This window comes from Chelmon rostratus, chromosome 6 (genome assembly GCF_017976325.1).
Source record: "Chelmon rostratus isolate fCheRos1 chromosome 6, fCheRos1.pri, whole genome shotgun sequence".
NCBI classification, from domain to species: Eukaryota; Metazoa; Chordata; class Actinopteri; order Chaetodontiformes; family Chaetodontidae; genus Chelmon; species Chelmon rostratus.
In genome coordinates, this window is record NC_055663.1 from 16020694 (window position 1) to 16047410 (window position 26717).

At 39.4% G+C, this 26717-nt stretch overlaps 2 protein-coding genes across 2 annotated transcripts in view; one reads left to right on the top strand and one right to left on the bottom strand.

The window, feature by feature from the left end:
• Positions 1-13092: 13092 nt before the first annotated feature.
• Positions 13093-19265, top strand: pex11a (peroxisomal biogenesis factor 11 alpha). The gene is made up of 3 exons (XM_041938310.1): positions 13093-13397; positions 13532-13647; positions 15979-19265. Exons 1-3 carry the CDS (start codon positions 13342-13344, stop codon positions 16545-16547), a joined length of 741 nt encoding a protein of 246 aa, XP_041794244.1. The 5' UTR covers positions 13093-13341; the 3' UTR covers positions 16548-19265.
• LOC121607484 (RNA polymerase II elongation factor ELL) overlaps positions 18234-26717 on the bottom strand; it is a 28367-nt gene continuing 19883 nt past the window's right edge. Inside the window, exons 7-12 of the mRNA XM_041938309.1 lie at positions 26157-26271; positions 24607-25063; positions 24023-24086; positions 23372-23543; positions 23215-23259; positions 18234-21873 (exon numbers count right to left, since the gene is read on the bottom strand). Coding sequence (XP_041794243.1) covers positions 21763-21873; positions 23215-23259; positions 23372-23543; positions 24023-24086; positions 24607-25063; positions 26157-26271 — 964 coding nt within the window. The 3' untranslated portion in view covers positions 18234-21762. The remainder of the gene's footprint in view (positions 21874-23214; positions 23260-23371; positions 23544-24022; positions 24087-24606; positions 25064-26156; positions 26272-26717) is intronic.

Consider the following 26717-nt stretch of genomic DNA (forward strand, 5'->3'; position numbering starts at 1 on the left):
CATTTCTGTCCTCAAATGAGTCTTAACCTGAGGTGTTGCCTCTTGTGTGTTGTGCCATGAACTTGTGAAGTGGTTGTTTTGTTTCCCCAACGTACAAGTCTGTGCATTCCTTGCTGCATTGGACTGCATACGCTAATTTGCTCTGCTCATGCCTGGGTGTTCTGTCTCTTGGGTGGACCAGACTCTGCCTCACAGTGCACAGGGATGTGGTGTTTGTTGGAAATCCTCCTGAGTTTTTCAGCTACTCCTCACAATGAAAGGGATGACAATGTTGTTCCTTTTCTACTCTTTCTGTTTTGTGAGTTTCCAGGGTCTTGATAAAGGCCGTTTGGGTAACCTCACATTTTGAGTGCTTCCCGGATGTGTTTCTGCTACTTCTCCTTGCCTGTTGTCCTTGTGGGCACGTTTGGAGTCTTGTGGTGTAGGCTTCTGATAACCCGCTGCTTATGCTCCAGAGGGTGGTGAGAATCAAAGAGCAAATATTGATCGGTGTGAGTGGGTTTTCTGTATACTTCAATGTTGAGTCCTCTGTCATCTTAAATGTGCACTGCTCAATCCAAAAAAGCCAGACTGTTTCTTTTAACATCCTCCTGCTTGACCTTGAAGTAGCTGTACACTGCATTGATGGGATCCGTGAAAGCCCCCACTTCCTATGTTTTGATCCATGTACCTAAACCAATCGTAAGATACCATGGTTTCATCAGAGTCCAGTTTTATATTATATTGGTGTGTGGGGGGCAGGGCTGGCATTTTCTATCAAAGTATTGTTTGTTCTTGCGTTATTTGATATGCAAGTCAATTTAGTGTGCTCTTTTCTAGTTATATGACTAAGCATAAATTTGTCTTCCAATGTTTTGGGCTGCTTGCTTTATTCTTTGTTTCCCATTTGTTTATCAAGCAGAAGTCACATTTTCTCCAAAGATAAAATCAAATCCAAAAAGCAAAGTGGAATTTGATCAAGTGCGGTGACTCGACACACACTTTTGAGACTGCACTCTGTCTAGTGGCATCAACACAGTCTGGATATGAAGTATTTTGTGAAGATGGTCTGGTGGATCACATCCTGTGACCTTTCCACAAACACCTTTTGTACTAAGAGTTCATTCCATTATTAGTTTGGTGTGACAGCAGGATTTGTTTTCTATCTCTTCTGTGATCTTGGCCATGACTGCTGGAGGTATTTTTAGTGAACAATTACTGTGAGGATCTGCATGCACACACAAATAGCAAGTTATCTGTTTCATTCATTACACCATGTGTTCTGGTCTTTTTTCTGTCACTGGAAATAAGACAATTCAAGCATGAACCCAAACAACAATTCAAGAATAAATGTGTGCTTTAATTCTTCATGTGTTTTTACAACACGTACAGCAATTTGTATACGTCAGTTTATAATTTTGGAAAACACAGACAGACAAATTAATTAAGACCCTGTCGGACGGTTACACACTACGGCGAGTTATAACAGTTAGAGGGATAGCTATTAGGGCAGTAAGCACAGATAAATGTTAATGACTAGAAAATGTTATAATAATTTAAAGCTGCAGGGTAACTAAAGATAATCATTGCAAACCTAAATCCCCTGCCTCTGCTTATCACTATAGTCTCAGACCTGACGACATCCTGCAGTAATATCATACATTTCTTAGAAATGCAGCACACTGCTTTAACATTGTGATGTTGTGATCATAGCAATACACCTCAGATAGTTTGAATAAATTCACACTTGAATAAAGGCTATGCACTCCCAGTGTGCAATCAATATCAAACCTCAATGCACACATTTGCATACATACATGCAAATCATGCTGCGAAGTGTGGATGCAGCCACACAAACATAATGACTTTCTAACCTGGAGTTATTTTCTCTGTGTGTGGATTGTGAATATATTTCTAATATTTATGACAACCCTCTGGTTTCTGTGCTCAAATGTCTGTAAAGCTGACTATCTACCCGGCTTATGATCATAATAAGCTACAGACACTGTGAGATGAGAAAAAAAATCTCTTCTTAATAAGAGCGATTGTTGCCGCTGCTCGCAAATCTACTAAAATGGAAGGACAGTCGAACATTTCCTATAAATTTGATGCTTTATTACAGCAGGTCATGAAGAAATGAGTTTCTTCAGTAGCATCTAATAGTGTCTTTGACAGCGTAACCAAATATTTCAGACTTAATCTCTGTAAATATTCTCTGTGGTAAATCGCTAATGAAAAATGATTATTAAGACCATAGCACATAATAACCCTCAGCGACTGCTCTGCATGGAAATGTCTGAACTGTGCTGTTTTTACTGGCCTGATAAAGACTGAAGAATCATAGAATATACTGTAAAAAAAAAAAATGGTGAATACAAAAATTCAGCAAACAGAGAGATAAAATCAAAATTGTTCACTCGTTTGAGTTAATCTACTTTGCTAGGCTGATTTCCAGGCCTAAACTCTAAAATCATACCCAAAGATTCAAAAACGGGTTTTACTGGCTCCAGTTGACTTATTAGTAATCAAATGTTAAATTTTTTCAGTAGAATGGGATACTTACCGAGGCACAGGATGCTTGCTTACCACTGTGCTAGCACTGCATTATTACACATGACTGATCAATGGTTTACACGTATAGATAACAGCAAACTACATCAGATATGGTTTTTGTCACCTTTTGCTCAAGTGCTACCCCCAGGCAGAATGCAGTCAGTGCTTTTCAGTGGCGGTTTATCTAAAAGTTCCAAAAATATCATTTGGTGTGCCACAAAGGAGGGGCTCGGGTCCACTTCTATTTTCAGTTTTTATAAATGATTTCACATATGTTTTTAAAAATGCTGATGTCGTTATGTGTGCTGATAATTCAGCTTTGTTTTAGGATTCACCAACATTTGTGGAGCTGAGCGACATTGCCAGAACTAAATGTATTGGGTTTTAGAAATATTCTTCATAAAATCACTGCACTCAGTTATAGATGTGATATCAGTTGAGCAGGTCACTAAGACCAAATCACTGGGTGTTAGAGTGGATAACTTGTGTTGGTCTGATCAGGCTGATCGCACTGTTTCCATGATGGTAGAGGGAACTGCTTTTTCAGGACATTTTCTGCATATGTTCCATCTTCTGTTATGACTGATGTCCAGTCACTTGTACTGTCACACCTGGAGTACGCACAATCATTTGAGCTGCTGCTGAGAAACATCTATAAAACTTGCACATAACAGGGCATTAGTGCTTCATTGTTCTGTAATAATGCATGTGAGGTGCAGAGATCCCGGCTAACTGTTGTTTAAGCTCGTCTTCTTCAGGAAAATGTCATTTCTATTAACACACCATACGCTGTTTGTTGAAAAACTACTATATACTGTTTTTTTCTCATAAGTGTAATACACCTACATGAAGTGCCAGATGCTTTGTTACACCAACCATCATTTTTCTCCATGGTAACTGTTTAGAAAAGGACTGGCGCATTCAAAAAAAATACTCAGCAGGTAATTGGATGAACCATCTGTCTATCACAGTCTATCACAGTCTAACCACCAATCAGATTAACAAATCATGTAGCTAAGGAGACAAAAGGCTGTGAGTGGATTATGTTAATTATGTTAAGGAGACGTCTGGGAAATGTCCTCCAGGTGTTTACTATGATTATGATTATAATTATTATTATTATTATTATTGTAATTGGTAGTAGTAGCAGTAATCGTAGTAGTAGTATTACTAGGCTATGACTACTACAAGATCATCACATGTTTAGCGCTGTTCTATGAGAACCACACATTTCTAAAATGTCAATTTATCTCGAGACCAGAAAAAACAGCCCTGTTTTCCACTTTGTGACAATGCATTTTACGTCCAAGAGAAGTTCAGTTTATCAGAAGCGTTGAAAATCACCACATTTTGAGATATGTGGTTTGCAATGGACAGTGTAATCTGAAAGGTAACTAGCAACATGGAGTAAGGAGATTGTAGTAGAGTAAAAACTACTTCTACTGTTATTCATATGTAGAGTAATTTCATTTAAGTTCCGATCTTTATATTTGGCTTGTTTTGGCTTATATTTTTTTTTAGGCTGCTGTTAGATAGATGTTTAGGCATCCAAATGATTATACAACACGCACAATTGTTGTGTCTGCATTTATGTAGGAATATAAGAATAGAAACATAAGAATAAAAAGCAATGAAACAAGCCACTAGAACTGCCACAGACAACTGTCACTTTTCTCTTGTCTCTAATGGAGGTCGGGCAAATGTAAGGTGATTAAAAGTCATGAAAAAGTAAAAACAGTCCAAGAATAATGTAGATAAATAAATAAACAAATGAATAGACATGCAAAGTGTGCATAGGCTCATATGGTCAGTGACTTTTTCTGACTGCCTCGAGGAAGCTAAAGGGGATTGAAATAAAGAATAAAGTTTACTGAGAGTCAAAATGACGAGTGAGTCATAACCACTTTTACATGTCTACAGGAAATGGGCATTTAAAATGACCTCGGACTATTACGGTTGCATACAATACCTTTGTATTTTTTATTTATATATCCATTAATGCAGTCACATTCCAGACAAATATTTTAATAATGCTGTACAATACTACAGCAGACATAATGGATTCAGTGGCTATTAAATCTAACCTTCTTCTACCATAATTTGAAAGTCAATAAGTCATCTGCAAACACTGATAATCAACAAAGGTCACAAACTTCATATTAACAGCAAAATAAAATCCTGTATTTGAGATACACAAGAAAAGTTCATTCATTTTGTTGAATTTGGTGAACATCATGATCAACGACAGACATTTTTCTTGTATAAATGATTCATCTATTGCAGGAGGCTTATTTCACAGTGCAAGAGAATGATATGTGAGTATGCTCTTAAAGAAATGACTTGTGATTGGATTTCAGTTCATAATTGCAGGGTAATGTATGTTTCATGATGCCAATTTTAGCGTAGTAATTATCTTCCAGACCCCCTTGGCAATTGTCTTGCAAATTGTGCAATGCCGTAGCAACAGCATGACAAGAAAGTCTTGTAGTCTCCTGCTTTGACCCTTCACGTGCTGTTAGATGCTCTGAGGCAAACATAGGATTAAAATATTTATATAATGGTGTATTACTATTACTGTAAGTAATACAAACCTCACAACATGTCAGGTGCAGCACTGGAGTGTAAATGCAGGTCTGTAGATTGACAGATCACATGCTGGAGGTTGTACTTGCGGTGCCATATTTAATATAATGTCAGAAAATGAAGGACTTCTGGCTTAGGGAAACATATCACTGTAAAGATTCATTGAAGACCCCAAAGCCACTTGCCTTGGTTGAGAAAGTCCCGCAGCAGCTGCTTGTTGCGTTTCCCATTGACTCACTAAAGAAATGCACACTCTGTTTTGAAGCTTACATGTTGTATTATATTTATATATATTTGAAAAGGGGCGCCGCTAAATGTCTTTTTGGACTGCAGGAAGTGGGGTTTGACTTTAAATGTGAGTACAAATGAGAAGTGATACATTAAGTGCTCAGCTGGAAAGTCTCAAGGACATGATTATCTGTATATATTTACCTGAGAGGTACCAGGTACAAAGGTACAAAGTCCGCATGCTTGACAAGATAACATTTTCAGACTATTATTATCTTTGACCATTTCTCCATCTTTCTTATCTGGACTCTCTTGAAAAGGAATCAAAATGAAATAAAAAAAAAAATAGAAATACCACCAGCTTTTGTAAACCAAGTGCACCACTTTAAAAGTGTTAAAAAAGAATGGGATCATTGACCCTCGTGAAGGCAATGTTAAGCATGTATTTGTAATTCATAAAAAAAGCTGCAGTACAGTGTGTGGTGGCAGTTTTCAGTGAATGTAGCTCCTCTCTGCTCTGTACCTCGGTGCCTCAGGTATCGTGAGGGACAAAATAAACCCCACATATGGCTTCCATGACCTGAGTCCCAGTGAGCTTCATACATCAGTGTCATCTTTCATGAAAAATACCTTTTTGCCTTTAGGTGTAGCTTCAGCTTATTGATGCATGTGAGATGTGCTGTCACCATCATGTTTATATATCACTTCAGCATATGAAGCATTTGCTGTACTATTCAAAACTATAATCTAGGAAAAGCAATGCTTCCTGCATGGACCTGGATACTGTTTTGAGACATTGTGTTAAAATTAGAAATGATATTATATAGTGTTCTGCACTGAGTTGTGCTCCTCAGTAGTAAAGGAGATTCAGACGATAAAATCACTGCTTGCTTTAGCACACAGAGTCCTTGAAGTGTTGCTGTTGTACAGCTGCAAAAAGCGCATGACAATAGTCACACAGTAGTGTCTACAAAGCAACTGGTAGGAATCATTCAAAAAGAACAGCAGGGACACTGAAACTCAAAGACTAAAACAGTGCAGATTTTGGTTAAAGATAATACAGAAAGCTGCTCCAGAGCATTTCAGGTTTCACTGCTTCCAATCATCTTTAAGTTACTTAAAGTTACTTGCGTGTAAGGGTTTGAACGGCCTGGGTCTGACTTACAATTCTGAACTCATACGTACCCCGAAGTCCCCCGGGTCCTTGAAAGAAACCTTTATGCTTTTCCACGATTGAGGCTGAGGCTTGAGGGAGATCGGGTGTTTGAGGTTGTAGCCCCCAGATTATGGAACAGCCTCGCACACTCAATCAGACCTGCTCCCATTGCGGACACTTTTTAAAAATGGTCTCACATCCTTTTTTCCCCTTTGGCATATGGGTCTGCACGAGATCCCTGTAAATGCATTGTTGTGTGTGTGTGTTTGTTTATGCCTGCACTGGTCCGGACTATTGATTGTGTGATTTTCATCTATGGCTATTCGTGTTTTTCTTCTAGCCCATTAATCAACTTCTGGTGTTTGAAAATGTACTTCAGGAATAAGCTTGGACTCACGTATGAACATATGGCTATGAGTCAGTTCTATCATGTAACAATGTAGGCGCTTGCTGCTAAATATCTAATACTGGAGGAGTGTGAATGCTATATGGCTTCATCTAATGGTTTTGAAGGACACATGGAAGGTCAGCACTAGTCACTCTCATAGTCAGTTACTTTTGTTTGTACTTTTTCTTCGCTAAATACACATTAACCATTAAACCCCCAAAACATGTAAACTGTATAATTAGACATGGAAATTAAGCAAAAGTACAATTAGTTTTGTAATTAGCTTTCCCGAGTATATTTTTGTGTATTTTTTATGCTTTTATCAGTTCTCCTACTTTCAGTCAAAGTGGACTGTTGACAAATTGTGATCAACTGGTTTTGGATAGGTAAGAATTACAGACTTGCCCACAGTTGGGCTTTTATGGCACCACTTGTCCTCCCTGGTGAGGCCCTTTTGAATAAACTTCCTTACAAAGAAATGAAGGTGGCCTCTTTGGAGAATGCTGGATTTAATATTGGTTGTTGCATATTAAGATTAAATGTTTCTTATCTGACTTTACCTGTCATCAAATAACACTGGGCATCCAGGAGGAAGCTTTTCGTTGCGGTGTCTCAGGACTCTCTCATGCTCCTGCTTATTTTGTTTATCATTCTCCTGAGAAGTCTGCTAAGAACTTGTTGCAAAATTTCAGTTTTCACTTCAGTGGAAGTACCCTAAGTAGGTCCATAACAACACTCTGAAAGTCCTCTACCTTCGACTAAATTTTTCAAAATTGGCAAACACTTTCACCGACTGAAACGCTGTCAGATGACTTTAAATATATAAATATAACAGTGCGCTGCCCCCTTCATCTGGTGCTGAGTCGTTTTTATTGAGGAAACTATGGCAGTTGTATTTACTGACAGCCAGCACTGAAATGTCATCCAAAGTCACACTCTGAAGTTTGTTTCAAATAAGCTCTGCATATGTCTGTAAAATTAAATTTGTAATTGAAGATATACTGTTTATGACAGCATGTTTATCAAAAGGGACCAGGCATGAGATATTCTTTCAAGGTCACTTGTTGTGCTCCACGACAATGGCTTTGCTTCTATGGAAATGAGTCCAGCTGATATTGCAGACTGACCTTATCTACAAAGAGTCCAGGGGAATTGCGAACGTCACATTTTAGCCTTATTCTTCCAAACACATTCATAATACAGAAATCCGTGTGTGGAATTATGGACAGTTTATATAGCAGCTGGCACGCTGGTGTGTGGACAACCCGTTGACAGTGGAGACAATATATTAGCAGCACATGATACGACACATGTCACCAAGATTACAGAGAGGAAATTCCAAGGAGCCCTCTTTCCACACGTCCCACCATTGTTTTAATAACATGAAAAAGCCCAACTTATCGTCTTATACTAATCTATATTATACTAATCAGGCGGTTGCCATTTATTAAATACACACCAAATTAAAAAATGACCCTTTCACTTTCCACTCCGTCTGTATCTTCAGGCGCAGAAGAATGAGGTCATTTAGGCTTTTAATTGTGGAGTTATGTGAAACTTTATCTTTCATTTGGTCAGTTTAATGCTACATAAAAGCCAATCCTGTTGCATGGCCACTTTATCAGTGCATACTATTCTTATTATCGTAGTAAATTTTGACTTTGCTGTTGGATAATCACCGAAATTCTTTAGTTCAAGATTAACACAATAGACTCTTTTTTTATAAGCTGGTGGCTACATAAGCTAAAAAAAGCACACTTTAAAAACCCTTGCTGGTCAAATCCTAGTGGCATATTGTTATTTTTTGGTATTGCTGCAATGGTGGAAGACTTACAGTGTTTCTGACTGTTATTTTCCCTGAGAATGTCCAGGGGACGAGAGCAACAAAGCATAAACAGGGAAAAATGAAGCAGGGAAACCAAGAGGTATAGGCTCAAACAATTTATTAATAACTTAAAGAAGTTTTCACAACAAAACTAGCAACAGCAGCATGAAAAAAATCCAATCCATACATACACAAATAGCACAAGCTAAAGTAAGCTACTAAGAAGAAAAACTTAAAAAAAAAAAAAAAATTAATCTCTCTCTGAGAAGGGAGTAATGCTACCACTCTGAGTACATTACAGCTCGAGTTAGCAACACACACAGATTAAAAGCTGCCCAATAGCGCCAGGTACACCTCCTCTTTATACGACCCTGCTGAGCAGCCACGCTCCACCGCCCACTGCAGTAGAGGGGAGGGCACCTGGAGGAGCACAGGAGGGAGAGAGGGCAGAAGCAAAACATACTAACAAGAAGCACACCGCACTACGGCCTTGACCCACATGGAAAAACCAGAGCAACAGAAAAGTAAAAGGTGCTAAAGGATGTAAATGATGTACAGGAAGAATATCAGAATGCTAAAATAATCAAAACAATATAGATAAATCATCTCTTTTGCGTCAAAGAGTTTCAACTGCTGCTGCTTTTTTCGACAAATATTGTGCATTGTAATACTTGTGGACGTAATACCCCATGAAAGATGATCCCGATCATATTCAGGATATGGTGTTTACATTGATCACATAAAACCTAGTTATTCGTATCACAGTATACAGGATCATAACAGTACCCACGTTTTTGATCCTCTGCCTGCAGATATGATTTGATTTCTCACTATCTTAGCCACTCTGCTCTGTACCAACAAATAATGAACACAAATCTGGATCGGGTGTTTCATCCTGGTTCAGTGGGGCACTCCAGGCAGCATACTGTATCTAGGTTTCTGGAAACCAGGATATGATGTTTACATGCACAACACATGACATGACCATAACCAGGACACTAGAGCACACGTAAACTCACTGAGTCAATCAAGATGAAAATCTTTATAGAGAAACTTAATACAAGAAAATGCAACTCAAAATACAAGCAGAGCTAAACAACAACAACAAAAACCCAAGAGATAAAACTTATCTATCTATCTTACTGTACACATCCTGGAGCTGATTCTTTGCCAATAAATAGGAGATCGACTTTTGGCCCCACTGTGAAGGCGCTGAAGTAGTGCACGAACACACTGCAGAGAGCCAACTGCATGAACTACGAAGTCCAGAAGATATGAGTGCAAACAGATTTACAATTTAACCTACAGCACAGCAGAAGCAAAATAATGCTGATACAAAAAATAAAGCTTGACTCACCGTTACAATAACAATGAGTGTGTTGAATTGGCTCAGGGTTACATCCCTCCACTCTCTACTGCAACGTAATGGCTCTCTAGAAGGCCAGCAGCTAGGAACATTTTCACTAAACAGTACGAGCCGTGGCCAAACTGTAGAAAAGAATCTTTTTAATAAAGTCAGTTTCATTTACACAGCCCAGTATCACGTACCACAGATTCACCTCAGTCTATACAGCATACGACACCCTCTGTCCTTAGACCCTCTGTGGCTGCAGCCTCTGAGAGTCAGGGCACGATACGTTTGTGGTCCAGTCTGTGCTTCTAATGTATTACTGTTACATTTACGTTTAATCCTCCATCCAGACAGTTCAAGGACTTTCTGAGGATTGTGGAAATGCTTTCAGCATAGTGTAAAGTATTGTTAAATCACCTTCAGGGTTTTTAGAAAATCATCAAGTATTTTATGTTTCAGAAAGACTGATGCTTACAGTAGCTCTAAAATGTCATGGTGACACATGAAAGGTTAATTATTTTTCACTTTAATTAACCTCATGAGAAAGGGCATTTGACCCTGGCAGAATAAATGACATACATCTTAAAATCCAGTAGACAGTATTAAAGTTCAATAGTGACAAAAAAAATGGCATGTCGTAGAAACACTGTGACTTTGGATCACAATCCACATTCACTGTACCTGTGGTGCTCTGAGGTAACCCACACATGTAGCTGCTCAAACGTCACTCAGGGACAGCGGCTTACAATTGCAACATCATCCACGATTGCAACAACGCTTTTTCCCTCAAACTAAGGTGTGGCTATGAAAATGTGAATACACACATATTATCCAACTTAATATACTCTTAATCACATCCAAATATGAGCTGTCTGCAACAAACTCCACCAGAGGTATTAAGGAAAGAGATTCACATTTTACCCTTCATGAGAACAAGCAATAAAACTGACTGTGAAGCTTGTGCTTGCAGATTTACAAATCATTAAAGAGTGGACTGTTGGCCTTGGAGGAGGTCTGGGCTCTCAGAGTGCCCTTCTGGTTTTTGTTTTGTTACTTTTGAGTTCATTATTTATGTTTGTGTGTCTGAATGTGTATTGATTTTTTTTAGCCCATTTTCATTTTATTGGCAGAGGTCCTCAAATGTCCTTATGTGCTGAAGCTGCCAAAACATTTGTGAAGGTTCATTGCCAGGACTGGAGGCTTGATTCTGACTGGATACTGTTCTTTATATATAAAAAAGTTCATCTTACCAGACTGTTTAACATTAAAAAGAACACAGAAAACTCTCCACCAACCATTTGAACTGACTGACTTACTGTAATAGAGATTGAATTTGAAAAACACTGAGGTTGATGGATGGGATTTTGATATTGGGACAGTACTGGTCATCCTATGTGTTTGATTGGCAGGTAATGCTTGATCCTTATTAGACATCATAGAAAATGACACATTTAAGTTAAAGTATCTTCCCATATCTAGAGAGGCAAGCTGTGAACCAGTAGGAGCCTAACCCATTCATGAAGTCCAGGTGAACTGTCATATAATCTCTGTTCAGTTAGATGAATAAAATCAGACATGTTTCTGAGACCATTGAACGTATTATTGCCACATACAGCAATTCATCTAAAACAGGGGCCATGTGGCTCTGGCTGAACTGGCAGTGGTACAATGGGATGCATTAACCTACAACTGATTTACTGTTTTGCAGCTATATGGACATAAAATACAAAATCTGAAATTTCAAAAATGTTTCATCAATTCGTTATCTATTGTTTCTTTCTATCTTCTCTGTAAAGGAAAATTTCAGTGTCTAGTTAATCTGCCTTGAGACAAATGCAACTGTTGAGTAATAGTAGATCATAAAAATCCCTTTTTGTCTTAAACTCACACTGTCATGTCATTCAAAGTGTGTAACCAACAGTTAATTGCAAACATCATGATATTTTATGAGAATAATGAAAAGTTTTTCGACATAAAAAAACTTTCAGTAGCATAGTCAATCTTCAGTCCATCATTTTAGATGTGAAGGCATATTCTTTGCAGTGGCAGACGCCAGATGTTTCAGGGACAAAGGCGAAAAGATTAAAAATGGCACCAGCTGCATGCAGTGCAGCACACAGAAAGTTGTAATGCATTTATGGAGAAACAGCTCTGAACCTTTTTCCAGCATGTAGGGTAGCCTATATGGCACTGCATTGTGCACATTTTCTTGAATACTGCTCCAAGTCAAGTCAATTTTATGTATGAGAGAGACAGAGAGAGAGAGAGAGAGAGAGAGAGAGAGAGAGAGAGAGAGAGAGGAGAGAGAGGCACACAGCTGTGATTGTGGGACACAAACAAAGAGGATAGTTTATCATGTTTTATCTACCATATGCGCATCAAAAGGGCACTTTTGCAGTCCACCAGTGATTGCTTAAGTATTAGGTTCAGTTCATCCATGACTTTCTTTATCATGCACACTGTGCCAGTAAACCTTTGTTAGAAAATCTATGCTCATATAATATAATACATCCAAACGTACACACATTCAAGAGTTTTTAAAATGCTTTCAGTTTTACTTTTGGCATCTGACCCACTGTGTAACAACTGCCATATTACCCCATTTCGTTTAAAACATATAGGTACATATTTCTGTTTATCTCAGTTTATCAACACATGTAAGACAGACGTTAATGCTTCTCCAAGCGACCCGAAACTCAGTGGAAAATTCCTGTAAGACATTTATAGGGACTTCATGCGTCGAAGCCGATTTATTGATTTATTTACAATGTGCATTATGGTCACATAGCCTACATTGTTTTGCTTTTTTAATCTAGTAGGTCCTTAAGAAACTGGCATTTCTCTTACTTAAACGTGCATGTGAACTTTTTGTTTTCTTGCATAAACTATAACTACGACTATTATAAAATGTACATTTCCATAACAGCCAATAGAAACGCGCTGGTCCGTCAACAAAACCTGTTCGGCATTTGGTCCGGTTGAATAACTGTCCGTAGTGAAACAAGTACTTGCTGCTCAGCTGTCATGTATCGACCAAACCAACAGGAAAGTTAGCTTAGCGTGAACGTGGAAAAAGTTTCAAAATTCAGATTATCCGCTTGAGTTTTAGTCATCAACGTTAGGTGAACCACAACATTAATGTCGTGTGAACTGAAGACAAGTAAATGACATTCTGTCAACGGTAGAGAGAGAGAGATTCCGTCAACGTGCCTCCGGGTCCGTGTTTTAGCGAGGTTGACTTAGCTAACCAGAACAACTTGTTCTTGTTCGGCTTAACCATGGACGCGGTTGTGAAATTCACAAACCAAAGTCAAGGAAGGGACCGTATATTCAGGTGAGTGGTTTAAGAGTATTTGTTACCCGGTCGTGAACTGTCGATGTTGTTTTTATTGTTAGAAACCTGGAACAGAAGCAGCGCGTGCTCAGGGCTCTGAATCCAACTTTCTCCGTCTTCTTTCATTATTTCAGGGCAACCCAGTATGCGTGTGCACTGTCGGTATATTTACTTCGAAAGAACTCCGACAGAAAGGAGCTTGTGGCAAAACTTAAAAGCCTTGAAGGCACCATGAGCGCTGGACGAAAATGTGAGTATATCTATGACGGTAAAGTGAGGGAAGGGTCTTTCAGTAGCGACAGTAGTTAAAGCTGGGTTTGTTGCTCCTGAGGTGTTTTCTGGTGGTCCGAAGCAAAATGAGGAACACAGTAATTAAAAGTAAATAAACGAAATGAACTGAATAAATTACAATATTAAGATTTTTTCCAACAGAAAATGAAGGTAAAGCTTCTTGTGGGTCATCATGTACTCATGTACCATGTGTTCAGATTAAAAATTGAATAACAGAAACTTAATTAGGGTGTGCTTACCATACAAGTCCCTATAATCCCTATTTTGGTGAATGCTTTGGTCTAGAATGTGAGAAATGCTCCTTAAAATTCCCAAAAAGAATGTACAATTATGTAAAATGGAGTAAAGCTGTACGTCCTTGCCTTTTGCGGAGGTGGAACTAACCAATTTTTTTTTGTTTTCTTGATAAATGATTTAAACAATTAATTGATCATGAAAAATGTTGATTTCATTTTTTGTCTATCATTGCACAACCAGCTCTCTGTTTTTACAACCTGCAATTGCAGCTTGCCCAACCAGTTTTTCCTGATTTTCTCCATTTTCCTTCTATCTGTATACATTGGTGTAAACTACATTACTGAGTCTCAGTGAAGCCAGTGCACTAATCCTCCTACATATATTCACCATTTGTTTTATAGACTTGCATGCATGCACATGCACAAATGAAGTGAAAGAAAGCCTGTATTCTTTTTCATCATTAAATTCCTCCATTGTCAAATATATGATAGCACTGTGGTCTGCTGCATAAGTGTGTGAAATTATTCAGTTTCTTTCTGAAGTGCCCTCAGCAACCCTGTGTCACTGCCGATTCTCACTGTAAACACAATAATATCTCCTCAGCAAGATCAGGATGAGCTCTTGACTGTCCTCTCATTAAGGCTACGAGATGGGAACTGAGCCACTGCACATAACATCTAAAACTGTTTGACTTTCTCCACCTTCCAGCAACTCCAGGCTGTTGCCAATAATTCAATAAACTCATCTGTTTTACAAAAACTTTTTGAACCGCCACCTCTGTTCTAAGAGGCTTCTTTTCAACAGCCTCCTTAATAGACTAAAGTAGAACAGGGCTTGTTCCAGACAATTGTTCCTAAGTGCTATTGAGCATTTAATGGTAAAATACATAAACCTTTTATCTGCTATCATAATTACATATTCCAGAGTGCTGGGTTCCCATTGTCATGAAAAACAACAACAGGATGTACAATTTGAGGGATGTGTATTTACAGCTGTAAAAAATACACAAGCAGTGTGGTGAAATGTAGCTGAAGTGAGCAAAATGCAAGACATTGTTGCACGACCTTCCAACCTATTATTGCCATGGTAGGGTTGATTGTTTAGCAGAGGTGGCAAAATTCACAGACTCGACACATCTTGTCTGGCGTTCAGTTTTAATTAGTAGATGAAGGCTTAAACAGTAGCAACAAATGTGGCTTTTGTGTCAGGTCACATTTGTTTATTCCCTCTAAAACTACAGTACAAATATCACTGAGATTTCTATAAGTTTACTAAAACTTGGCTATTTTGTGTTCTCGGTGGCATCTATGTGCTCTCAGCCCCATGGCCATACCAGGCTAACGGCTGTTCATGACTGAGTTGAACACTGTAGCTTTTTCCCCACTGTGATCTGAGACAGATTGTGTGGGTGACTGCACCAGCTGTGGCTGTAACGCCATGAACTTAAGACTGCTCTCGACGGCTCATAGATACTGAATTTTGAACATTTTTGAACTTTGACATTTTGCGGTTTTTAATATGAATTGCAGTTTTTCAGAGATCGACTTGGCTCGAGCTCCACATGCAAATGAAGGACAAGGTGCTGCCTTAGAGCAAGGTCAGGCTATAAAGACCTGGTCTCTCTTGATGCTGTTGCAATAAAGCTGTATTGGGAGCCATGGTTGGGCTCTTCTGGTGCACCACTTAATTATCTGTTCTGTCTCAGAGCTGCAGCCACAGGGCTCTCCTGCACATACGCCTGGCTTGTCTTGCAGCAGTAATTATAGGTGAAGGAGACTTGTGAGTCTAAAACAGCGCTTCCAAGAGGCTAATTCACTTGTGATAGTGGCTTGTGAATGACGCCAAAATAATGCAAAGAAGAGCCTCAGCTAGAGTAGGTGCCATCACAGTATGTAAACACACTTGATTAAAAGGTGACTGTGACATCTTTCCCTCAGAGGAACTAATATATAAAAGAATAAAATAGCAGACTGCTACTATGAAATGTTGAGCTGACATTTCATATTAAGTTGATTGCTGCTCTAATGCCCCCTTTTTCTTCCTCCTTTGTCAGTGTTCAGGCTTGGAAACACAATAAATTCCATTGAGGCTGCTAAGCGAACCATGCAACTCTCTGACCGAGTGCTGTGCCTGTGCCTTACCACAGCCAACATCAACCGCGGCCTCTACTTTATCTGTGACAATATTCTTTGGGCCAGAAGTGTCGGCCTTATCCGCGATATCGACAAGGAACGCTGGAGCCTAAACGCCTCCCGCTGCTACTTCTTCTCGCTCGTTATGAATCTGACCAGAGATGTGTATGTAATCCTCCAGCTAATGGCACAGAGAGTAAGAGATAAACACTTTAGACAGAAAATGGATCAGCATCTCAGAGAGAATCCTGAAGTGGCTGACGTCATCATCCCTCAGCTGGATGCTTTTCTCTTTCTGCTTTTCGAGAGCCTAAAGTCACATCCGGCTGTCGCCTTGGACATGCTGAAAAATGTATGTGATCTCTTCATTCCTTTAGACAGGTTGGGTATATATCAGTCAAATGCAGGAGTGGTGGGATTCTGCGGTCTGATATCCTCACTGATTGGGATTGTAACCCTGGTGCAGCCCAAGTTAAGAATCAAACCGTGATAACGAGGGTGGAGATAAAACTGAGAGACTAACAGCAGATAAAAAAGGTCTATCATGACAGGTTGTGGTTGTTGTTTTTATAGTGTCATCTAGCTGGAGCTGTAATGGTGGACTAAGGTCAACCTGGTGCACAATGAGATTAGGCAACACATCACAGGCACATTTTTTAACATTTGTATTGGAATAGCATGTATGTTATACACCAAACTCAAGCCAGCAATAACTGAAAGGCTTGCAGGTGTCTGGATTGACTGGATTTGATTGTTTTGTTCAAAAAATCTGATTGAACTGATTACATCATACTTGAAACTTGAAGTAGAGAAAACACTGACTGGGGACCAGTTTAAGTTTGAAGCCCTGGTTTCAAAGGGAGCAAATAAAGTTTATATAATAGCCTATTATATTTTTTCAACCTCATCAGAGCCGATGCCAAACCTGTGTGCATTCCTGTCCTCTTCAACATCACGCACACTCGCCGGCCAATTCATTAGGTACGCCTGTACAACGTAATCCAATCCAGCTCTGCCATGAATTGTGCTTGTGTGATGCTCATGATCGTTCAGCTTTTGTTGACAATGTCAGAATAATTCAGGTAATAATTCTACTTCATGTTTATTATTGAGGTCATAGTGGATGGTGGTGGTGTACTGCAGGGCATTATATTGACAAGTGTTTCTAATATTCTGCCCCTCTCATTTATGTATAAATGGGGTGGCCAGAATATTAGAAACGCCTCTCAATAGAAACACCTCTGCAATCTACAACCTCTCTCACAGTGTCAATCAAAACTAGACATGATTAGCTTTGTGATGGCAACATTTGTGACAGAGCTATTGTGACGGATCACATTAGATTGTACAAGTATAACTCATGAAGTGCTGGGTGAGTGTATAACACCAGCAGTGTCACAAGTCATGTACTTGCAGGATAAGGGCTCTTTCCTGATGCAAGTTTATGCATCTGCTTTTGCACCTATCTTTTTTTTTTAAGTAAGACCATAATCTGAGCCCACTGCCGTTCTCTGCCTGCATTTTTGTGATACAAATGCTGCTAAAAGTTTTACCTCCATGATTCATGTGATGAATAAGCTGCTTCTCAGCCAAACGTGCTTCCAGATGGGAAAAGAAAAGAGATTTCAGGAGATTTCCTCACCTGTTATTTACTAATCAATCTGCCATTTGAGACATGGCCTAGACTTTAACTGTCATCAGATTGTACTGTATGTTAATTTAAAGAAAAGTGTAAAGAAACATCTGAGCACACAACCTCCCTTAAATCATGTTTCTATTTTAATAAAGACAACGTAGATGTGTTTACAATTAAATCCTCAATATTCTGTTTAGGATTTGTATGTTTGTATGTTTTCTATCTTTGTAGCACCAAACAAACAAGGAACCTCCAACTTCTCCTAGTAAATAGTGAGAGCTTAAGTTTTAAAGCTGCAGGTGCACATGGTATTTATTACGTTTTGGTGTCATTCAGATCTCATGACTAAATGTGTTCACTCTCACGTTTGATTGAAAAGTTAATGAAACTAAAAACTAAACATATTGATTTAAACTTGTGGTTTTAAAAAGATACATGTTTGTATTTTAATGATTAATAGTCATTAACTGAGTGGTGATCCGTGGAAAACTTTGGACAAGTTTAGAAATGGAGTAACACTGCCCTCTTGGGGAAACATGACACTTTGCTGAATTGAAAAGAGCTTTATTTTTAATTATACTGAGACAACAATACACGTTTTTTTTCTGAAAGCTTTTCTGAAGAGGGATGGCGTTGTGACAAAGCATCCATTTAAAAATTGCAAAAATATATTCCATTTCCCTTTCACCACTTTGAATTTTGCTGTGAAAAAAAATGAACCTAACTATGCAAAGATGAATCCCATAAAAGGACAAACACATAGAAAGCAATAAATAAAGAAATTTGTTCTCCTAGGTAGATCAGTTGAAGTCATTTCAAACCGGCAAAATGTTTGACTTCACATTGTTTTTCCACTACCAACCAACCAATTAAATGCACCTGCATGTAATTTCTAGAAATAGTTGGCTGGGCTGGAATTGGAAACTAAAACAAAATCCAGGCTATTCTTTTGAATATCCTTGAATGCAAAAGCTAACATTAGATGCACTTTAATCTGTGTCCTTGAAAACCTCTCATTTTTGAAATGTCAAGTTTTCATGTGTGGTGAAAATTGTAATTTTAACTATGATATCAAGTCAGAGCCAATACACTGAATACACTTTACAAGGCGTCTGATATCAACTCAATCTAAAAACGATGAACTCGGCACTTTGAAAACAGTGTGAAACTACAGATGTGTGAATACTGCTGGCGCACGTTTTCTTTTTTTCCAGAATACCAATGATAGTTAGATGCAGAGTGAATCTGCTCTGAGTGAAAAGGCACCTTCAGTAGTTAGGTCCTGCAACAGTAAAAAAAAAACAAAAAACATCACAGTTAGCACTTGAGAAGGCCTTTTGTCACCCATGATGCAATTTGTTTGATCACATGTTTATTGTACAATTGACCAATACTACTTAAGTGGGAAGCCCTTAACTTGAATTAGTTCTCTAAATTGTTATTAATTTTAAGGTCTCGTGGTCTAAGTGGTGTTGTGTAGACGTGTTCCTTCCTGCCATTATTAAAAAATGTTTCAGTACCTTTCTGTTATGAATGAAAAAATGTGTGAAACACAAATAAATCATGTTGTTTATCTAACAGGCCTCCTGCTCTTGTCTTTAAGTACAATTGAACCATGCCTCATTGATTTCTAGATCCAGTACCAAAACAAAGCACAGTCATCCAGGTCATGCTTATCCAAGGAGGCTTGAATCTAGGGCAACTGGACCGCTGCCCTAGATTCAATATCTTTTTGACTGGTCAGACGTTTTCTCAGGTCGGGTTGAGCTACGCAGCACATTTGCAAAGCTCAATAAAATGCATACTGACAAAAGATGCATAAAAGTGTGAGAGATCTGGTCCTGAGAAGAGAGTCAAACAGTCAGAATAATGAGAACATTTGTGTAGGTGTACCAGAGCTTTAAGAATCCACCTTTTTTTTAAGCTTTGATGATATTTAATGCTCAAAAGTCTGGGCTTGTGATTCTCATTTTTCCAATAGTCATTGCTAATAAATATTCTTCTCCTGGAAACGTTCATATGTGCCAAGACAGAGCGACTGTTGCTAATCCTTCAAACATCCCAGAATACCAAATGTAAAAAGTTCATTTAACTTATGAAAAACAGTTAAAAATATATGTGGAAACAAGCCCAGTGAGTATTTGCATTGAGAAATCAAGATAAGCAAAGCACATTAATTTGTATAGACTTCTGCAATGATTCTTTTGATAGTGGTGCTTGATAGGATTGGACAGTGAATTAAATTCCTTTACAGTTCATGATTATCTGACAGATTATGAGACAAGAAATGAAGCTAAAACAGAAAATGATTAAGACGTACATTAAAAACAAGAAGAAACACAGATTAGGCGACTGTTGTACAACAACTATCCAGTAACTTTCCTTTAAACTAAAAGACATTTACAGAAATAGTCTGAGAACACTTTAAACGGTGCAGCTTAAACCCAAGAACATTTCAGGACAGGGATATCGTCATTATGGAAATGTGTGAACATACATATTAAGGCAAATATTAGCTTCATTCTCCCATTTTTAGCCATCATTAAGACAACAGTTGTGATGCAAACATCCAGAGAACACTGAAATCGGATCACTATTTCCTACTTCAGGCCACAGCTAATTAAGGTGAAATAAAATGACAGGTTGCAGTTATTCAGATGTACCTTCCTGGGTACAAATAAGTCCTTAAAGTCCAGAGTCTTGAAGCCCTGCTAGCAGCCTCTGGAGGTCAGCCTGCTCCTCACACCCAACTGAACCAAAGTGGTTTGAACCGAGTGACCGACCCACAGTGCCATCCTCACCACGCCTCACGTGGGGCTAGAAATAACACAGTTTGCTGTGTTTAAGGCATCTCTGTCTCATCAAGCAGAATAACATCAATATGTAACGCTCACTGAAGTGAATTATTGTTCAACTAAATCCCTCATCAAGACTTCAGAGTAAAATCATACTGAGTGAAAATGTTTGGTGGTGCTTGATTTACCCAGATAAATACCCTGTAAGCTTTTAAAACTGCAGGTTAAGCGATGTTTCATAGAGCGACTCGTCCTCATTCATCCACAGCATAATTAAAGCGTGATTACTGTGTGTACTGTGGATCAGTAAATAAACCTGTCACCAGAAGACTTGAGAGACCTGTTGATAATGAAAAGGCAGTTCATGGTAGGCTACATGTGGGTGAAACTGACACTTATTTGTGCACAAGCACCATCTTGAAACCAGCATTCACGGTACTGGGAGGAATGGTTGTGTGGCATTCCAACATTTCTTAGAAATGAAACCGGACGTTGGCAGAAAGCTACAGAGTAAAATTCCTTATGATCAAAGCCAAAATAAACTGGTCCTAACCACGGATTCTGTAACAGGAAACAACTCTGCATATCATGAGTTAAACTTCACTTTGTGAGCTTTTTAGTGATACATTGAGAAGTCTTTGAAGGGTCTTAGTCCTGCAGAAATGTAGTTTTTCCATGCATGATACTGTGTTTGCATTGTGTTTTGAGAGAAACTGTTCGTGGCACAACTACATGTGATCTTATTACTGTAACTAATGAATAACTGGTGTGACGTCAACTTTTTATCAGCAAATAAAGAAATTACTTTGTGTGTTAAATATAAAGAGTTTAGTAGCATTTGATTTCCCCTAAGATTGATTGATTGTACCATCAATTTAATACTTTTTATAACGCTTTTCAGTTGTGACGAGATAAAGGATAGAATAAAAATGCGATTTAAGCAGGAAGGATCGCATCTTTTTTGCATTTCAGTGAAAAAGAAAAGGGATTTGGCTTTCACTGTGTCATCTGACCCTTTACAGCAGAACAGAATCCAGCCATTACAGTGATACTCATCGCTGAAAACCATAATGTTAAAGGGCAACATTTGATCACGAGTCGGTGGTCTCAGCCCAATTACGAAAAATAACCTTGCTCCTCGATTCCATTGACACTCGGAGCAGTAAAGTGAATAGTGTCTCAGCGACTCCAGGACCCAGCTGGGCAGTCTTTAGGTCTATTAGGAGTCTTTTGGTCCAGTCATATTACACCCTGCTGAGTGCAGAGGCCAGTTGCTAGGAGAGTTCCTGTGCTCGGTCATAATCTGTGATCAGGCCTTTGATGTGTGACAGTTTCTGATGGAGGTACTCGCATCGCTTCTTCTCTTCCCGATACCCAGGAAACTTCTGAAAGGGAAAAAAAGGGGGCATCAGCTTTCAGTCGCGCACATCAAAATCCAACAATATGAGCCTCATGCAAGAACATTATTCTTGTCAATCAGCAAACTCTCTGCACAAACTTGTAATGAATTGCTTGTTTCAACTTGAAGAACGCCTCCTGTTCTCGAGCAGCTGCGAGTTGATCATTAGCATAGTTGAAACCCCCACATTGCCGTATAAGGCTCGTCTTTCCGATCCATTTGTGGACAGATCTCACTCACAGAAATATGACAAAAACATAAAAACTCAGTAGCCTGGTGATATAAGGGGACTCTACGATGTTACCACAGCTCTGTGTGAATGCTGTGCCGCCTCTGCTGGGATTGTGTGGCCTGTTTCCAGGTCTCCATGGTTAAGAGGAGGTCGTGTGGCTCATGCTCTACCTATCTGGCAACAGCTGAAGTTGCTCAACATCCTCCTGGATCCACACTCTTCACTTCTGTTTTACAATCTACATATATCTGTATTTTTGTATAGGTTGTGATTTTTCGTTGATCTGTTCTGTACATGCGACTTCTGTTGCATCCGTCCTGTGAGAGGGATCCTTCCTCTGTTTCTTTTCCTTTTCTTCCTTTTTTTGCTGTTAAAGGGGATTTTTGGGGTTTTTTTCTTATCTGAGTTGGGACTACAGACAGAAGGTTTTGTATGCTGTAGAGATTGTACAGCCCCTTGAAGCAAATTTTGATTTGTGATACTGGGCTGTATAAAAAAAGCTGACTTGGCTATCAAAGCCATGTCAAAAAACAAGTCAGAATGGGATGAGATGACGCTAGATGCCAAAAATCTTTCTAAAGCAAAACCGTGACCCTGACTAACATGGGAGGTGGTCCAGGGGACATGACATGATAGATGATAATAAATTTGATTACAGGTGATGTTAAACTGTCAGTTGCTTTAACAGATGATGTTCCCCTGGAGAGCAGCCTGCATTAAAAACCTTGACTGACGCAGAATTTTCCAAGCAGCTACTGAGCTGTATAAATTGTGCCAAATTACTCACGCCAATAAAATCTAAAAGGAGAAGTTGTCCAACCTCTCAGTGAGCTGGCAAGCCATGATGCTCAACATAGTGATAAGGCGTTTCATTCATTTTGAATTCTTATTTTTGCTGATTTCAGTAATGTATATTGAACTGGATCACTCAAGAGAAAACTTTAAATGCAAGAAAATGAGTAAATGCATACACTCTTTTAAATCCTCACTGAAGAACAAATAAGTTCACATGAGTGGATCTCATATGTGCATGAGACCAAGTGTACAGTGCTACAAGAGTTACAAGAAATGTGATCAAATTTAAATAATTCTTACTTTCTTATACTTCCGATACTTTTGTAGTATTTGGTCCTCCATAAGCTGAAAAGATTACAAAATGAAGAAGTGTTAGGATGCCAAGTATCTCATCTGTTCACTGTTTGGTGTTTCATTAGAAATGGAGCAGTTAAAGGCTCCTGGTCCAGACCCGCACCTTGTACTCTTGTGTTCCCGGGGACAGAGTGTTGATCTTTGAGCCCAACTGAACAAACATCTCTGTGATAGCCCCAATCCGGTCATGAAGAGCTCTGTATTCATCGTACTCGGCACAGAAGTCGTCCTTGTACTGTTGACGCTGCTCCAGTGCTGTTATGATGCTGTATTTTCTGAAAGAAAAAAGACGTATTAAAGGCTGTTAAAAGTAAAAGTGATCTCTTGAAACCAAGTTGTTTTCCCCAGACCTTCCAGTAGATGGCACTGCAGAACAGTGGAGTGGGAGGTCTGACACGTCACTGAGTGAACAGCATGATGTGTTGACCAGATGTATAAATGTAACCATAAGATCATTTGTTTGTGAAGTCATTCTCAGTGAAAGCTCTGTGACAGCTCACTTAGACATGTGTTGTGCTTTCCTCTGTTTATGTGACTGTTTTGAAGCTGAACCTAACCCTTTAGGGACAAGTGGGTTTCTTTCCTCAACAACAGTGGGTTAGACACTGAAACCTAAACTCCTCAGTGACAGATAATATCAACAAGGACTTATGCGTGCCGGTGATGTTGTGACATTTATTTGGCTTTCATTCGAGAATCATAAAACCCTTCTGAATCTAGGATTGTGCCATATAGCAGTGTGTATTTATCTTACATTAAATAGTCAGGAAGTTCCTCTGCTGAGTTTCGACTGACAGGTGTTTTTTCTCCCTCATGGTCTGTAGATAGGAAAAACACACACACACACACATTGAAAAAAAAGGTTAAAGCAATCTGCCAATGCAAATGCGATAATGCGCCCATCATATCAAGGCTGATGGAATCATTTATCACTGCCTCCGATAAGAGACCTGATCCAAGGCAAGCAGTCACGTCAGCAGCTCTGAGTAGGAGGCAATGCTGCCTGCTGACTCGCTCGACCGTAGGTCACCCAGCTGTTTCACAGTCAATCATCAACAGACTGGAGCGAGGAGTGAGGACCGGAGGGCGGAGAAAGTGTTGCAGTCCTAACAGCACTCACTGCTCTCTCAAATGAAAATATATGAATTGGTCTTTGTGGGCTTTCAGCAGCAACTATAACACAACCCTCAGGATTTTATTCCTCTTTGCTAAAAGAAAGCTGATAATGTCGTAGCCCGAACAAATAATCTAAAGCAGGTTCACGACAGCACAGTAGGAAACATGAAGTGTGACAAAACCTTTCAGAGGAGACATTTTTATAGTTTTATGGCCATTTACCTTTGAGATTTTCTTGATTCTGCTTCAGGTCCGGACTGGTCTCAATCCAGTCTGGTTTTAAGCGCTCGCGTTCCTTGTCTTTGTGCTTTTTTGACCTCTTCTTTTTATGTTGGCCATTGGTGAACTGTTGGTCAGTGCAAATGGACGTGTCAGTGTGTGGGCGCTTAGAGCTGGGTGCAGTAGGGGCTGGCTCTGTCCTCTCCAGCTTGGGAATAGTAGAAGACCCACTGAGTTTGTGCGGTGAGTAGAGGCGATTTGGGCTCCCCTGGAGATGATTGTTGGTTCTGTCGAACTCCAGTTTGACCTGTACACCAGAGTTTCCATGACTGGAGGAGCTACGAGCCCCATTGGTGCCGCAGTCACCATAAGAGGGTGACTGCAGGGGCAAACAGTGGTCTAATAGTCTTTGTTTTTTGGGGGTCTGACAGTTGGATGGGTCTGAGGGCAATGGTCGTTTCTAGAGATAAAAAAGGGAACATAGTGATTGATTTGCTTTAACTTTTGGATGTTAGAGTGCAGGTCACATGAGATGCAACAAAAGTGGCTGTCACATGTGCATGAATAGATATTTACTCTAAAAGAATAGTTTGACATTTTCGGAAATAGGTTTATTTGCTGAGAGTTCGATGAGAAGACTGACACCACTCTCACATCTGTTTGGTAAATATGAAGCTACGACAGCAGTTGATTAGCTTAGCATAACATCAAGACTGGAATCAAGAGGAAATAGCTAGCCTTGCTCTGTTGAGAGGTAACAGCAGCTCCCATATTAGCATGTTACATCTTGTTTGTATAATCCTTACAAAAACAGGAGTGTAAAGGTAACAATTTTTATGTTTCACAGGTGGTTATGTGCCAAGTTCTTGGGCAGGACTAGTAAGTTCATGGAGTGTCAGTTGGTTTGTGACGGTTTATCCCGAAAAATAAATAGTGTGGCATGTAACATGTTAAAGGCAGAATGAGTAGGATTTGTGGTTTCTAAGTTGGCCCCACCTCTGTGAGTCAATGGCCTCTCTAAGATGCTTACGATCTGGCACCTGGTCGCTACTTTTTTTTTTTTTTTTTTTTTTAAATAGAGCTCCGTCCTCATGCCCTGGACGCTGCTATTGGCTGGGGGCCACACACCACTCCCCAAAGGTTTACGCCCAGAGACGTCCCAAACACAGCAAGATAAGGAACTACATGGAGAGGGCTGGGTCTTTGCAGTACAGACACCACCACACACTTTTAGTGGGTCATAAGTAATGACTGAGGGAGATTATTTTTGTTTACACATTTAGGACAGTCCTATTCATTCTGCCTTAAAGCTCTTCGTATCTTACTTTCGATAACAATGCAAATAAGCATGTTTCTCAAAATGTTGAACTATTCTTTCAATTCCAATAAGGGCTATTTTCAGTCTGAAGCTACTCAGTGTAATTAGAGCTATAGCAGAAATATCATAATTCCAGTAGTGCATGCTGCAAAAAGAGACATACCTTATCTATTCTCTGTCTTCTAAGAAAGAAGAAGTAAGGAAAAAGGAGAATTCATTCAAGGTGAATAATTACCACGGAGAGATTCTTGGCTGGACTCAGTCGGGAAGGAGAGTCCCCGGGAGTTTTGTGGAATGAATGGTTGGACTGGGGACTCTTCAACTGGCTACTGTGGAGTGGCTGAAGTTTCCTAAAGAAATATTAAGAACACAGCACTTTCAGTTGGACAGTAACTGCGAGGTAAATGGCCTGTAAAGCCAAACAGGAAGAGACAGTATGTCGGTCATAAAGCGTTCTTTGGCAGATTTATGAGCTATTATCATTTATTATGTCACACAGGGAAAAGACAGCGGTGGCAGCTTTTTCCACAGAGGGAACAAAACTGTGCGTCTGTTTTAATTTTATCAAGGCTTTTTGCATGCGTATGTGTTGTGTTTATGTTTTATGTCTGTGGTGATGCAGTCTACAGGAGGCAGCCACAAAGACTAAACACAGGCCAGTGAGCAGAACAATAGCACCAGATTTCACCTCCTGTAGGACCAAACCCTCTTCTCTGTTAATCTGCTTCCTACAGCTCCTTCCTCAAACAGACGCTGCAACAAGTCACACAACCCCCCAAGTGGATTCATGCAACCC